Source organism: Schistocerca nitens, chromosome 1, assembly GCF_023898315.1.
Source record: "Schistocerca nitens isolate TAMUIC-IGC-003100 chromosome 1, iqSchNite1.1, whole genome shotgun sequence".
Classification (NCBI taxonomy): domain Eukaryota; kingdom Metazoa; phylum Arthropoda; class Insecta; order Orthoptera; family Acrididae; genus Schistocerca; species Schistocerca nitens.
The window spans coordinates 433,953,684-433,968,524 of record NC_064614.1 but is presented as its reverse complement, the minus strand read 5'-3'; the positions used below and the strand labels follow the sequence as shown (position 1 = coordinate 433,968,524).

Genomic DNA, 14,841 nt, shown 5'->3' with positions numbered 1-14,841 from the left:
GACGTAGATGAATCGCATGGTTGTAAATTTTGAGGTAGAGGTCTCTATGGATGATGTTGCTGTGAGCTTCTAGTAAACATTTGCTATCTGAGGTACTTGGATGCAAATGGGATTGGAGAGGAAGTAACATGAGAAACGATGTGGGATGAGTCCTGTGAAGAGTCGAGAGCTGGTACGTTTCGTATAGGATTACAGTTATGCAGGGAAAGGGTGGGTTGAAATGTTCATTCGGGAATGGAATAGATAGTGCAGGTTGTAGTTTACATGATCGTTAGATTACAGGAACGATTTCATCATTTGGGAAGAGCGAAACTACCGTGGGAAATTACACAGAGTATACAGAGATGTCGAGTCGATGGGACAGTGGCAGAGTTGCAGCAAGAGGGGGCCCTTTGATGGGAGATATAAATGAGGCAAAGGACTGGAGAGGATGTTACACTTATTTAGGGTGTTGGAACTTTATAACCTGGTGCAGGACACTGGTGGGGAAGGATAAATGGATACATAAAGTGAGACGCAGTGCATAACGATCAATGATTCCAAGCAAGTGCTAAAACATGGGACAGGTGGGGAGATCCATGCGTCATCAGCATAGCTGAAGTTGGGCCGAATGATGATCTAGTAGGTACGTATGATCGTAGAGGAATTTAGTCCCTATATTTGGTCAGTCATCGTTTTTCTTTTGGGTGGTTTATAGACGGTGGCTCCACAATAGCTTTTCATCGAGTGTCAGTCCAAGGTCCTTTAGAGTTTTAGTTAGATGAATTAGATGGTTGTCGATTGTGATGTAGACGCCTCGATTTCGGGTGATTTTGTTCTATAGTTATTGGTTGGGTTGTTGCAGGACTGATGGCTCAAATGGCTTTGAGCACTACGGGACTTAACATCTGAGGTCATTAGTCCCCTAGAACTTAGAATCCCCTAGAACTTAGAACTACTTAAACCTAACTAACCTAAGACAATCACACACATCCATGCCCTAGGCAGGATTCGAACCTGCGACCGTAGTGGTCGCGCGGTTCCAGACTAAAGCGCCTAGAACCGCTTGGCCACACCGGCCGGCTGCAGGAATGATGTACAGGTATTGGTATTCCTTTGGATGAGCTATTGATAGGACAATTTTCAAAGCCCCTCGGAGAGTGGTATGTAGAGAACCGAAGAGAAGTTGTGGGATCCACCAGACTAATCAATTCTAGGCATTTTCTAAGTAGTTTACTGCGAAATGTTATGAGTTTCCCTAAAAATTTCTGCCAACTAAGGTATTTCAGGATTTCTGTTGTTATTTCTCGCCAGTCAATGAAGTGCATCACCTTTTGTGCTGCCATACTTCATGCACTCGCAGTGTTTGCTGTGAGTACAACCTGACATTCAAGTACTAAGGCTTCACTTATAAATAATAGTTTTGTTGCCTTTAATATCTGCGCGTGTACGATATCTGACAAGTCACTGTTGTCCTCTGTTAACCGCTTGTGTGACTATGTGAAATACAAAAAATTACTCTCCTGTAAATTTGTGTAATTAATTGTTTTATGATACATACATTAGTTTGTCGTGAGAGTATCGAAACAAATTGTAAAACTTTGTGTAAAAAACTTCATGAACACCACATATATTAGCGAGTGGCAATAAGACACTGTAATTTCATATTACTGTTTGTTTTGTGTGAGACAAAGACACGCATGCAACAGGAAAGCGAGGTTCAGCGCTAGCCTTAAATGTGCGTGGGCGTGTTATTGAGTGCAGGGCATCCATCAGCGAGAAATATAGAGATGATAATCTGTACGCATAACGTGCTCATACCGCTTCTGGAGAACACATTGTTCTGATCGCTTTGTTTGTTTTGCTGAGATACTGCTGCGTCGTGGGCGACTCGTATACGTTATATATTTGTTCAGGACAACAAGCGAGTGAGGATTCGATTATTGCCGAAATCAGAAGCGCTGGAACATTTCCTATTGCACCCTTAATCTCAGAAAATTGTGACTGTAGTTAATTATTTTGTCTCTGTGTGAAAAGTGTACTTATCCTAAACGATAGTAAAAAACATGAGCCATTATTGTTCCCATAGTTCAAGTATTCATCTGAATAATCAGATATTAAAAGCTTGCTTACAAGACTGAAGGCTAAAATACATTCATCTGAAACATACTTACTGCATCTAGCAGTCTGCGCTGCAAATTATGATATTTTAGGCCGCTATACTTCTCTTACGTAGATTCCATTATTCGCTCGGAGTACCATTTAGTGCAGGGCTTCCCAACCTTTTCAGCTGGTGGACCCCTTCTTCAGTCGAAAATCCATGGCGGACCCCTAGTCAGTTCCCAATGCCCCCCATTCCCCCCCCCCCCCCCCCCGAAGTATCAATAGTCTTTGGTTTAGAAATGAATGAAAACAACTTGAAGGTCAAAAATCGACTTTTGAAATAGGTAGTGCACTGACAAAGCAAGTTTAACATTTAACGATGCCTGGGGCCGCATACGTGCCAGCGAGTGCTGTGATTGGTCGACAAAGCTCGCTCCGCGCATGCGTAAAAGGTTTCAGCGCATCTAGGGCCGTGAGCCGGCGCACAAACGACCCCCGTATTGTTGCGAAACAGTCGATCAGAGAAGCCGCATTCTCCGGCACTAAACTGTGTATGCGTTCTCACTTAAGAACCGCAAAGTCGGCTTGGGAATACGACCTTAAGTAAAAGTACACATTTTTTTCACACGAAAAAAGTGATGAATTTGATTTTCACAATTTTATTCAATAATTTTACTCATTATTTTACACGATTTCGTGAAGGGTGGCCACGGACCCCCTAGAAAGAGCCGGCGGACCCCTAAGGGGTCCGCGGACCACACGTTGGGAAGCCCTGATTTAGTGTATTCATTGTTGTACGATTGCAAACATGTGAGTTAAGTGTTTTATGCTGGCGAGAATCCTTTTGTTTTTCGTTCGGAGGGTTTTTGCTGAGATATAGCTGCATCTTGGCCAAATCGACGTCTTGAACAAGCGTTACAAATAAATGCATTATCTCCTCGTAAACACTGATACAAAACATGTAAGTATAAGAAAAATAATAGGTAAATTAACCGAAGTACTTTCTCAAAAACAATATTTACCACAGAATATTAATTTATCTTTTATTTTTCCTTTATTTACATGTTTTGTATCAATATTTGGGAGGAGATAACTTTATATAGATTCTTTGTCTTGATTGTGATGCACAACAATGATAGTACATGCCACAACCACTCACAACAACATTTAATTGCGCACAGTAGCTAGTTTATCAGTGGGAACAGAATCAAAAATGTGTCACTGAAGTCCAGTGTCCTATGTTTCTGTCACGTAAGTGGTGGTAACAGCTCGAGATATTCCCAATGAGGCAGTTTAGCTTGACATTAACAGGGTCACTCTTCCGTTACGTGAACTTCAGGTATAATCCATTTTTGGCAACAACTTAATATAGAAATTATGCAACATTTTCACTTACGTACTGAAGGATCTGTTACGCTACACATGGCTACTGTAGGGCGACAGGACACAGTCATAGAATCATACGATCGCTGACATTTCACATAATAATTGCGCTGTGCTAAAGCTGTACGAACAACTGCTCCGAAGTCCTGAAATTGCAGTACTGTAAGCAAAATTACAAAAATTATGGAAAAATGTGAGTAAAATTTTGAACTCAAAAACATCAGACATGGTAATCAAAACTGGAGCAAAAAGGAACAAGACAATAGCTTTCAGGTTCTCAATGTAGAAGACACGAAAATGAAATCTATAGTATAAAACGTCAAACATGGGACGACAATGCAAAAGAAAGTCAATTCACATGGGACGACAATGCAAGCGAAAGTCAGTTCATATGGTTCAACGATTTAATGAGTTAGCTACATGTTTTAAAACGAAACACAAATATAAAAGAATAATAGGAGAATTTTAAAAGAGATACTTAGAAATCATTGACGTCTCAAAAACAGATCTGGACAACAGGCAGCAAAATTCTCTTCGGTGAATGAACAGATCCAGTAGGTGTTATTAAAATTCAAATAAGGGATGGATCAAAATACTAGAGAAGTAAAGGGGGAATTGTGCAGTAGGCAATCTGAGTTAAGCGAAACAGTAACACAGAAATTGAATATTTGAATAAAAAGCTAGAACACTTGGCAGATAGGTACAAGAAAGTAAAAAACGCTTCAGGAAAATGACAGGATGGTTTCTTTGAAAGAGCACGGCCGATTTTCTTCCCCATCTTTCTCTAATCCGAGCTCGTGCTCCGTCTCTAATGACCTCGTTGTCGACGGGTTGCTGAACACTTATCTCCTCCTCCTTCTCCGCAAGAAAGTAAAACAGGGATTTAAGATATCTGTGCTCATCTGATCCTCGAACACACCAATAGCTGGTAAGAGAAAGCTGGAAGAAGTAATCTCAGGATTGCACGGACATGTGGGTACTTTAGAGAAGAACGTGCAATGGAAAGGGTTGAGAATGAGGCTAAAAATGATAGCGGTGAGGGAAAACCGTTTTTGCAATTTACAGAGAAGGTAAAATAAAGCTGGCCCAGAAAATATTTCATGCACCTTAAGACAGGAGCTTACATCATCTGCATCTGGGACGCATCATGTAAGTTTGGTTCCCTGCTTAAGGCGCATCAAATGTTTTCTGTGTCAATTTCATTTCGACCCCTCTTTTTAGACATTGATCTGAGGGGAATTTATATACTGTAGCATTTATTAATGTGCTAAGAGGCGGGTTCATTTAAATTATGCTGGTCATATAAGGATAAGCTACACAAGCTAGAGCTTCATTAAAGAGAGATAGTGCTGACTCAGGTGCGAACACACCAGGAAGATATAAAATTTTTAAAGAACTTACAAACTATTTCGTATAGAAAATTTGGTCTGAGAATGTTGCGAAAAGAGGGTTTATACAGGCACCTCGTTACAGTATGCAGTCATGAAATATATAATGGTAGGGTGAACGTATTTGGACTGACCATTTGATAATAACGATATGATAGTTTGATGGAGAAACTGTCACTTACCAACAATGTTACACGGTGCCGTGTAATAGGAAAATTGATGATTTTCTGAAGACAGTGGGTAAAACTGATATATGAGATGTAGATAATTATGGCTACAATTTTAAGCATAATGGCGGAACTCATGACGACGGGACGCATGCTATGAGATGGATCCAAATAACTGTAGCAGTAGAGGTAACAGAGGTTGTGGATGGTTTCGAAAAGGACACCAAGATAGTATACGTTACTCAAGCCTGTAGCGAAGCAGGTCAGAATAAGAGACCAAAATGTAACATAATTCAATCTCATAATGATAATAATAATAATAGTAGTAGTTGTTGTTGTAGCAGAAGCAGGCAGTCAATGCAAATAGTAAGTAGCAGGCCTTATCAGAGCAGAAGGAAAATAAACTACGAATACCCAGGTGCGAGAATGAACAAGAACTGCAGTGAAGCGAAAAAGCCATGAAGGAATGTGTGATGGAATTAACTGCGGAAGACTGGAAACATATATAGAGAGAAAAGTAGAAATGAAGAAAGTGAGCCGGCCGCTGTAACCGAGCGGTTCAAGGCGCTTGTGTCCGGAACCGCGCTGCTGCTACGGTCGCAGGTTCGAATTCTTCCTCGGGCATGGATGTGTGTGATGTCCTTAGGTTAGTTAGGTTTAAGTAGTTTTAAGTCTAGGGGAGACTGATGACCTCAGATGTTAAGTCCACAGTGCTAAGAGCAATTTGAACCATTCTTTTTTTTTTCGACTTGTCTCCATGGCTTCGTGGGGTCTGCGTCACACTCGAACTCTACCACCAGCTCTTACCAACTGAAATTGGGATTCATCTGACCAGGCTGTTTTCTAGTGTCCAACCGACATGGTTCTAGGCCAGGAGTGGCGCTGCAGGTGGTATCATACAGTTAACAAAGGCACTCGTGTCAGTCGTCTGCTATCATAGCCTGTTAACGGCAAATTTCGCCACAATGTCCTAACGGATACGTTAGTCATACGTCCCACATTGATTGCTCCGGTTATTTTACTTGCTTGTCTGTTAGCACTGACAACTCCATGCAAAAGCCGCTGCTCTCGGTCTTTAAGTAATGACCGTCGGCAATGCGTTGTCCGTTGTGAGAGCTAATGCCTGACATTTGGTATTCTTGGCACACACTTGACACTATGGATTTCGGAATATTGAATTCCCTAACGGTTTCCGAAATGAAGTGTCCTATGCGTCTAGCTCGAACTACCATTTCGCGTTTAGAGTCTGTCAATTCCCGTAGTGCGGCCGTACCCACGTCAGAAGTCTCTTCATTTGAGTAACCTGAGTACAATAGACGGCTCCGCCAGTGTGCTGCCGTTTTATACCTTGTGTACACGATACCCACGCCATATGGATATGTGCATATCGCTATCCCATGAGTTCTGCCATCTCAGCGTAGTTAGGAGTTATGCAAACATGCTCGTGATACCTAATGTTTAACAAATTCCTTTGAAATTGGCGTCTGTAACCTGTGGCCAAACAACCAGAAAGACGTCGTCACGTTCTGATGCAAGAAGAAGCTGCAGAGAGGCCGCACTGACATTGCGAGAGTCTCCGCTCTGTCGCTAAATCGAGAGTAGCTACCACACCTCGAGGCCTCGTTGCTGCCGGCGGGGCTGGGACACTGTTTACACAGGGTTCAGGCCGTCACAGTGGTGGCCCGGATTGCGCCCTGACCATTCCTGGCATTGCGCTGCTCCTGGGGTCTACGCGATCGAAAACAATGTCCTGTGAGAACAAAGTGGGGTCGAGCGATCATGAATACCACCCGCTCGGCCTATGCAGTATCTGTCATCGTCCGCAGCCAACTCCGAGAGTTACTCCACGACTGTCGTGGACCCGATCTGCATCATCCAGCCTGATGCTCTTAGACGGCGCCTCCGCTAGTTGTGAAATTAGGGGGCGCGCCAATGCCTGATGCTGCCAGGAGCCGAATGGTTGCCTTCCAGGTGGGAGCCATCTGCTGGTTGACTTAACCAGCTTCACGGCACGGACCTGGAGCACCAGAGTCCGTACGCGCACCCTTACTACTTAGCCACATCATCTACCGGCGTTCACGCACTTTGCTAACACAAGGTTCCATCCTATGCTGTGGTTGCTCAGTTAGATTCTGTGCTTGAGTTCTCCCTGAGCTGACCATACATTTGCGCCAAACGGCTAGACAAGCTTGCAACGGCCCTGCACTACTCTCTGGGACCAGTCAGCGATGCTGGACTCTCACTGCAGCATGACGTCACGTCAGCTGCTGTGCTGCTCATAATGAATAAAAGTGCAGTTGAGTTCTCCTTGCTTCTACGACGTTATGGCGGCCGTACATCTGGTTCTACATACCTGCTGCCCTACCAAACAACTCGCATCGTCATCGCGTCCTGCAATGAGGTCTATACGCACTCAGGCCACCCTCACCTTGCACAGGAAATACCGTACACTTTATAACAAACAAAGATTCAGGAGTCCTATGGCATCCGAGCTGAGCAAAATTTTCCAAGAGGATGGCTAACAAAATTGATGGTGGTACTGCTTGTAATTGTTTAAATAAAGACTTATGCCCAGTTCCTAGGACGAGGTGGGTTAGGTTAGTGGAGGTAGCCCAACTGCCCTTTCTTTCAGGCCATTTTTCGTAGTTCCTAGGACGATGTGACTTAGGCTAGTGGAGGTAATCCAGCCGCTCTTTTTTTCCCACCATTTTCCTAGATAGCTCAATTGACCTATTTTCCCGCCAAAATTCAAACTTCTCGTGAGTTCGTATGATGGGGTGACTTAGGTTAGTGAAGGTAGCCCAATAGACATATCTTCACATCATCTTGAATGACGTCAGGTGCATCATCAGCTGCCGTCACGGCCACCACATTGGATTTGGTGTGACGCCGCCCCTTGGGTGACCTACTTGGGGCCGCGTCCCTGTTGCTCCACTACTGGAGACCGCTCTTTCCGTAACTTTTGGATGTACTACATTAGCACACTTATGAGCTTAAACAGTATGTAAATGTTGATAAAAACTGCAAGAACTTCTTATATTTTTGGAATGAGGATCTCTTAAAGTTGGAGACTCACCGCAGAAGCGGCAGGAGAGCGCGCAGTGTGTCCGCATCCAGTAAGGGCTGCGCCGGCACTGGCCGATGCGTGCCCAGTAGTTGCAGAAGCGGTCGCTGTCGGTGCAGGCTGCTGGAACAGAGGAAGGCGTCTGCAGGGCGAGCTCAGCATCAGGCCAGCAGCCAGGAACACTGATGGTACTCACCAGGGCGCGGGGGCGGCGGCGTGGGCGGCCTCACCAGCGTGTTGCGGCAGCCGTACAGCAGGTTGATCTTGGCCACGTCCACCTGCAACACGCGCGCGCACGTCACCAGCCCGCAGCGGGAGCTCTACACCTTATCACGCTGCCGAGGATTATTTTGACAGTGACTGGACTAAATAATACGAACACCTGATAATACAAGGAAAGTTAGGTTACTAGTATTACGGCCAAGTATTACTTCAACTTCCGAGTTGAAAGGCTGTGGTCGATTCCTCACCATTTGATGTGGACGTCTTTAGAATTGAACCAATGTCAACAACCGCGTAGATAGCTTAATGGGCCCGAATATTTAGTGGCGTTATAAAGGGGGCGACAAAAGTGATAGGATACCTCTTAATATCGTGTCGGCCCTCCTTTTCTCGGTGTAGGGCAACGACTCTACTTCGCATGGGCTCAACATGTCGTTGGAAATCCCTTGCATAAATATTGAGCCATGCTGCCTCTGTAGCCGTCAATAATTGCGGAAGTGTTGCCGGTGTTCTATTTTGTACACGAACTGACCTGTCTATTGTGTCCCGTAAATGTTCAGTGGGATTCATTTGGATGGTCAAACCATTCGCTCCAATTGTCCAGAATGTTCTTCAAACCAAACGCGAACAATTGTGGCCTGGTGACACGACGCGTTGTCATCCATAAAAATTCCATCGTTTTTTGGTAACATGAAGTTCATGGATGGCTGAAGACGGTCTCCAAGTAGCCGAACATAACTATTTCCAGTCAATTATCGGTTTAATTGGACGAGAGGACCCAGCCCATCTATGTAAACACGCAGCCACCACCTGCTTGTACAGTGCCTTGTTGACAACTTGGGTCCTTTGCACCATCCTCGAACCTACAATCAGATCTTATCATCTGAAATTCGGCATCTGCTCAGGCCACAGTTTCCCAGTTGTCTAGGGTATAATCGATATGATCTCAAGCACAGGAGAAGCGCCGCAGGCGTTGTTCTGTTAACAAAGGCACTCGCTTCGGTCATCTGCTGCCATAGCCCATAACGCTAGATTTCGCCGCAGTGTGCTAAAAGATACGTTCGTAGTACGTCCCACATTGATTTCTCTGCTTATTTCATGTACACTGCTGGCCACCGTAAATGCAACACCAAGAAAGACAAGAGGTAGCACAACAAAATTTATTTTGTAGATAACATGTTGACCAAGTATCAAATGATTACGTTTACAGACGTCTGTGACATGTGGTTCCTGCCAGAATCAGTAGCCAGAGTAGCCGCCATTGTTGGAGATCACCGCTGCCACACGTCTCGGCATTGAGTCAAAGAGACGTTGGATGTGTTACTGGGGTACAGCAGCCCAAGCAGCTTCAACACGCTGCCAAAGATCATCTGGTGTGGCAGCTTGGGATGTAATCTGGGTCACTCGTTGAGCAACCATGGACCACATGTTTTCTATCGGCGAAAGATCCGGAGAGCGAGCCGGCCAGGGAAGCAATTCAATCTGGTTATTGACGAAGAACCTTTGGACAATGCGTGCCACGTGTGGTCGCGCATTATCCTGTTGAAATATGGCTGTGGCCGAGCCCTGAAGGTAAGGAAGGACAACTGGCTCCAGCACCTCGGATATGTAGCGCCGGCTATTTAAAGTACCGGCAATGCGTACTAGAGGCGTGCGAGAGTAATATCCAATACCGCCCCATACCATAATACCCGGTGCAAGACCAGTGTGGCGGTGCATAATGCAGCTGTCCAGCATCCTCTCTCCACGGTGTCTCCACACTCGAATCCGACCATCGTGGTGCTGCAGACAGAAGCGTGCCTGGTCAGTAAAGACAACGTCATTCCATTCTGCCGTCCACATCCGTCTGTCATCACACCATTGGCGACGGAGACGTCTGTGGTTCTGCGTCAATGGTAGACGAAGCAATGGACGTCTTGCGGACAGACCACTCTGCTGTAAACGGCGTCGAATGGTACACGCAGACACTGGATGATGCGTTACAGACGCAATGTGCTGTGCTATGGTTCGGGATGTCACTGAGCGATCCGTCACTGCCATGCGCACAATTTGCCTATCAGCACGTGCAGTGGTGCACCGAGGTGAATGCGATCGACCACGTCGGTCCGTCGTACCCTCCTGCATCCAACGGTCACATATCCGCATTACAGTTGTTTGGTTTCGTCCAACACGACTAGCGATTTCTCTGTATGATAATCCACAATCTCGGTAAGCCACTATCCTTCCTCTGTCGAACTCGGATACTTGATCAAACGATGTTCGCTGTTGTCTACGAGGCATAACTGATCGTCTTGTGAAACAACCACAAGGTAAACACACGTGCCGAACGTACACTCGTCGAAATCGCCAAGCCTTAAATGGCGCTATGAGGTGGCGCCACAGGCGCGCGTGATGTGCGTCTGCGCTGAAATTCTAATCAGTTGCATATCTCATCGCTGCAAACCCATGGTGTAAATTTCACTTGATTCGGATGCTTCCTTCAGGGTGTTGCATTTACGGTGGCCAGCAGTGTAGTTTTGCTTATTTGCTAGCACTGACAATTCTAAACAAACGCCGTCTCTCTAGCTCGTTAAGTGTGTTATCAGTGGTGAGAGATACTGCCTGGCATTTGGTACTGCCGTCACACTCTTGACACTCCGAATCTCGCAATATTGAATTCCCCAACAATTTCCGAAATAGAATTTCCCATGCGTCTGGTTCCAACTACCATTCTGCGTTCAAAATCTGTTAATTCCACTTCTGCGGCCATAATCACGTCGGAAGTCTTTTCACATGAATCACCTAAGTGCAAATGCCAATTCCGCCAATGCACTGCCCTTTTAAATCATGTGACAAAAGTCTCTGTAGTAAATGTTTCCCCCTCGTACTACGCTGCCATATATTTCTTTCGTACACATAATAACGACCCAAAATATTGCGCCATGTATGTTAACGACGTTCAGTGCAGATTCAAAATTTGTTGGCATCTTGTACGACGTGAGATGTTTCAGCTATCGCCATCATCAGACTGAGAACGAATACAATGTTTTTCGTGAGGTCGAGGTCGATGGTGCAGTGTTCATCACACTAGAACCCCATTCGGGAGGACGACGGCTCAAATCCCCGTCACGTCATCTGGATTTATTTTATCCGTGAGTTCCCCAAAACGCTCAAGGCAAATCGTCCTTTGAAAGAGCACGGTGGACTTCCTTCCCCATCCTCTCGTAATCCGAGCTTGTGCTGCACCTCTAATGAGCACGTCGTCGATCGGACGTGAAACTCTAGTTTCCTTTTTTTCTCGTCAGGAATAGTACCATTCTGTACAAGAAATGAGAGGGAATTCCAAATAAAATACGACCCGGTTGATGAAAGGAAAGAGGAGGAAAGCGATTACTTTTTCAGACACCTATTACTAATTACCTTTTCCTTTAACACTAACACTCCAAAGTGCCGCTGTCACCATCTACTCCCCATCGTCCATTTCGTTACTCTCCCTTTTTCTTCCAACAATTGAACGCCTCGAAAAATGAAGCGCTCATTGAGCCGATCATTTCTTGTTTTATAAGTTCTCAGTGCGCAATATTCGCTTCTGAAACTATCCACACGTGCACCACTGATCGAGTCATGACTCACCTCGCTGAAGCCTCGCCGCTGGCCGATGGCGGCTCGCGGGTCCCTGGGCACGATGGTGGGCGAGCGGCCGTCGCGCGAGAAGGCCAGCCTGCCGTAGTGCATCAGCGAGCCTGCAACACGCGAACACCGCCGCCGCTGCACGTCTTGACAACGTCTCTGCGCTCACAAAGCCAACGAATAGGACTGGGTCGGACAGGTACGCAATAAACATACAATTCCATTTCGTAAAATTCCATTTTGGTGCTTGTCAAGTGTGTTTTTCACGTATAAAAGACGCAAGCAAAAACTCCAAACAGTACAATCACTGTTACCTAACTGCCGTTACATGTGCAAACCACACGCTATGAATTATGACTTTCTTGTTTTTATTGTTTATAAAGTTTCTAATCAGTAATCAGCGTTATGTATACCACGTACTGACTCATTCCACAATCGAGTAGCTTTGGCTAATATGGTCCCACGAAGCCTACTGAGCAAAAAAAAAAAAAAAAAAAAAAAAAAAAAAACCAGCTCCTGGCTGTGTATAACAGTGGTGTTCCATCTCTTCTGGAACCACTATCCTTGAACTAGATCAAATAGCCCAACGAAGTTTAGTACCTAACTAATCTTTCCAATTAAAAAAAAAATAAAATTACCGCACTAATTTTCGAATGATGAAAGATAAATTCTATTTAGTTCATTCGAATTCTCGTAAGTTGCTGTTTTATGGAAACAAGAGGTAATAAGTCGTTGTGATGGTTGGTACTGGTTATTTATAACCAAACTTTTGTTATATTTGGTTTGGTCTCTGCATATGCACATCCTGTGTCATTTATGTGCAAGGGCTTACTATCCAGACCACAAAATGACATTCGCAGGCTTCATATAGGTCAGAATCTATTGAACCGAGTATCATTATAGTCACATCACTGGTATCTATCCACTTATGAGAACAGCGATAGCACTCACATATATGAAATGAACAGCCGGCAGAGAGATCAAGTGTTTGGGAGGCTTGTCTTATATCTCTGAGCAAAGAACGCGTCACGCTCCGGCATACCTTCAACAACAGGCTCCCATAACAATTGGAGCCAGACAGTGACAAAGTACGTATGCCCCTTTTAACTAAGAAACGACTCAGGGCAATGCATTATCTATGGTATAGAAGCCGCGGCACGTGCCCGGGAGACAGTTTCCGTCTGGACGCGGTTTAGTGGCGACTGAATGAAATGAGTGAGGCCTAAAGTAGGAAATAAGAGGAAGGAGAAGAAATAGAAGAAGGGAGTTTGCTATAGGGCGGTCAAATATAAAGGGTGCTGAGAAATGATATCAAGAAGAGACTGTCATTGGACTGTGCTGAGCGAGAGTATCGTAAGACCTACATTTGCTTGGTAAGGAGATGTTTTTGTCTTATTCTCGACTTGTAGGTATAGAACCCTCCCCCCATGAACCATGGACCTTGCCGTTGGTGGGGAGGCTTGCGTGCCTCAGCGATACAGATAGCCGTACCGTAGGTGCAACCACAACGGAGGGGTATCTGTTCAGAGGCCAGACAAACGTGTGGTTCCTGAAGAGGGGCAGCAGCCTTTTCAGTAGTTGCTGGGGCAACAGTCTGGATGATTGACTAATCTGGACTTGTAACAATAAGCAAAACGGCCTTGCTGTGCTGGTACTGCGAACGGCTGAAAGCAAGGGGAACCTACGGCCGTAATTTTTCCCGAGGGCATGCAGCTTTACTGTATGATTAAATGATGATGGCGTCCTCTTGGGTAAAATATTCCGGAGGTAAAATAGTCCCCCATTCGGATCTCCGGGCGGGGACTACTCAAGAGGATGTCGTTATCAGGAGAAAGAAAACTGGCGTTCTACGGATCGGAGCGTGGAATGTCAGATCACTTAATCGGGCAGGTAGGTTAGAAAATTTAAAAAGGGAAATGGATAGGTTAAAGTTAGATATAGTGGGAATTAGTGAAGTTCGGTGGCAGGAGGAACAAGACTTCTGGTCAGGTGACTACAGGCTTATAAACACAAAATCAAATAGGGGTAATGCAGGAGTAGGTTTAATAATGAATAGGAAAATAAGAATGCGGGTAAGCTACTACAAACAGCATAGTGAACGCATTATTGTGGCCAAGATAGATACGAAGCCCACACCTACTACAGTAGTACAAGTTTATATGCCAACTAGCTCCGCAGATGACGAAGAAATTGAAGAAATGTATGATGAAATAAAAGAAATTATTCAGATAGTGAAGGGTGACGAAAATTTAATAGTCATGGGTGACTGGAATTCGGTAGTAGGAAAAGGGAGAGAAGGAAACGTAGTAGGTGAATATGGATTGGGGGTAAGAAATGAAAGAGCAAGCCGCCTGGTAGACTTTTGCACAGAGCACAACTTAATCATAGCTAACACTTGGTTCAAGAATCATGAAAGAAGGTTGTATACATGGAAGAACCCTGGAGATACTAAAAGGTGTCAGATAGATCATATAACGGTAAAACAGAGATTTAGGAACCAGGTTTTAAATTGTAAGACATTTCCAGGGGCAGACGTGGACTCTGAGCACAATCTATTGGTTATGAACTGTAGATTAAAACTGAAGAAACTGCAAAAAGGTGGGAACTTAAGGAGATGGGACCTGGATAAACTGAAAGAACCAGAGGTTGTACAGAGTTTGAAGGAGAGCGTAAGGGAACAATTGACAGGAATGGAGGAAAAAAATACAGTAGAAGACGAATGGGTAGCTTTGAGGGATGAAGTAGTGAAGGCAGCAGAGGATCAAGTAGGTAAAAAGACGAGGGCTAGTAGAAATCCTCGGGTAACAGAAGAAATAATGAATTTAATTGATGAAAGGAGAAAATATAAAAATGCAGTAAATGAAGCAGACAAAAAGGAATACAAACGTCTCAAAAATGAGATCGACAGGAAGTGCAAAATGGCTAA

The 14,841-nt window shown here is 44.7% G+C and overlaps 1 protein-coding gene across 1 annotated transcript in view; it reads right to left on the bottom strand.

Moving 5' to 3' along the window:
• LOC126235931 (hatching enzyme 1.2-like) overlaps positions 1–14,841 on the bottom strand; it is a 136,137-nt gene that overhangs the window by 3,737 nt on the left and 117,559 nt on the right. The window contains exons 9-11 of the mRNA XM_049944898.1: positions 11,919–12,028; positions 8,281–8,362; positions 8,097–8,204 (exon numbers count right to left, since the gene is read on the bottom strand). Coding sequence (XP_049800855.1) covers positions 8,097–8,204; positions 8,281–8,362; positions 11,919–12,028 — 300 coding nt within the window. The remainder of the gene's footprint in view (positions 1–8,096; positions 8,205–8,280; positions 8,363–11,918; positions 12,029–14,841) is intronic.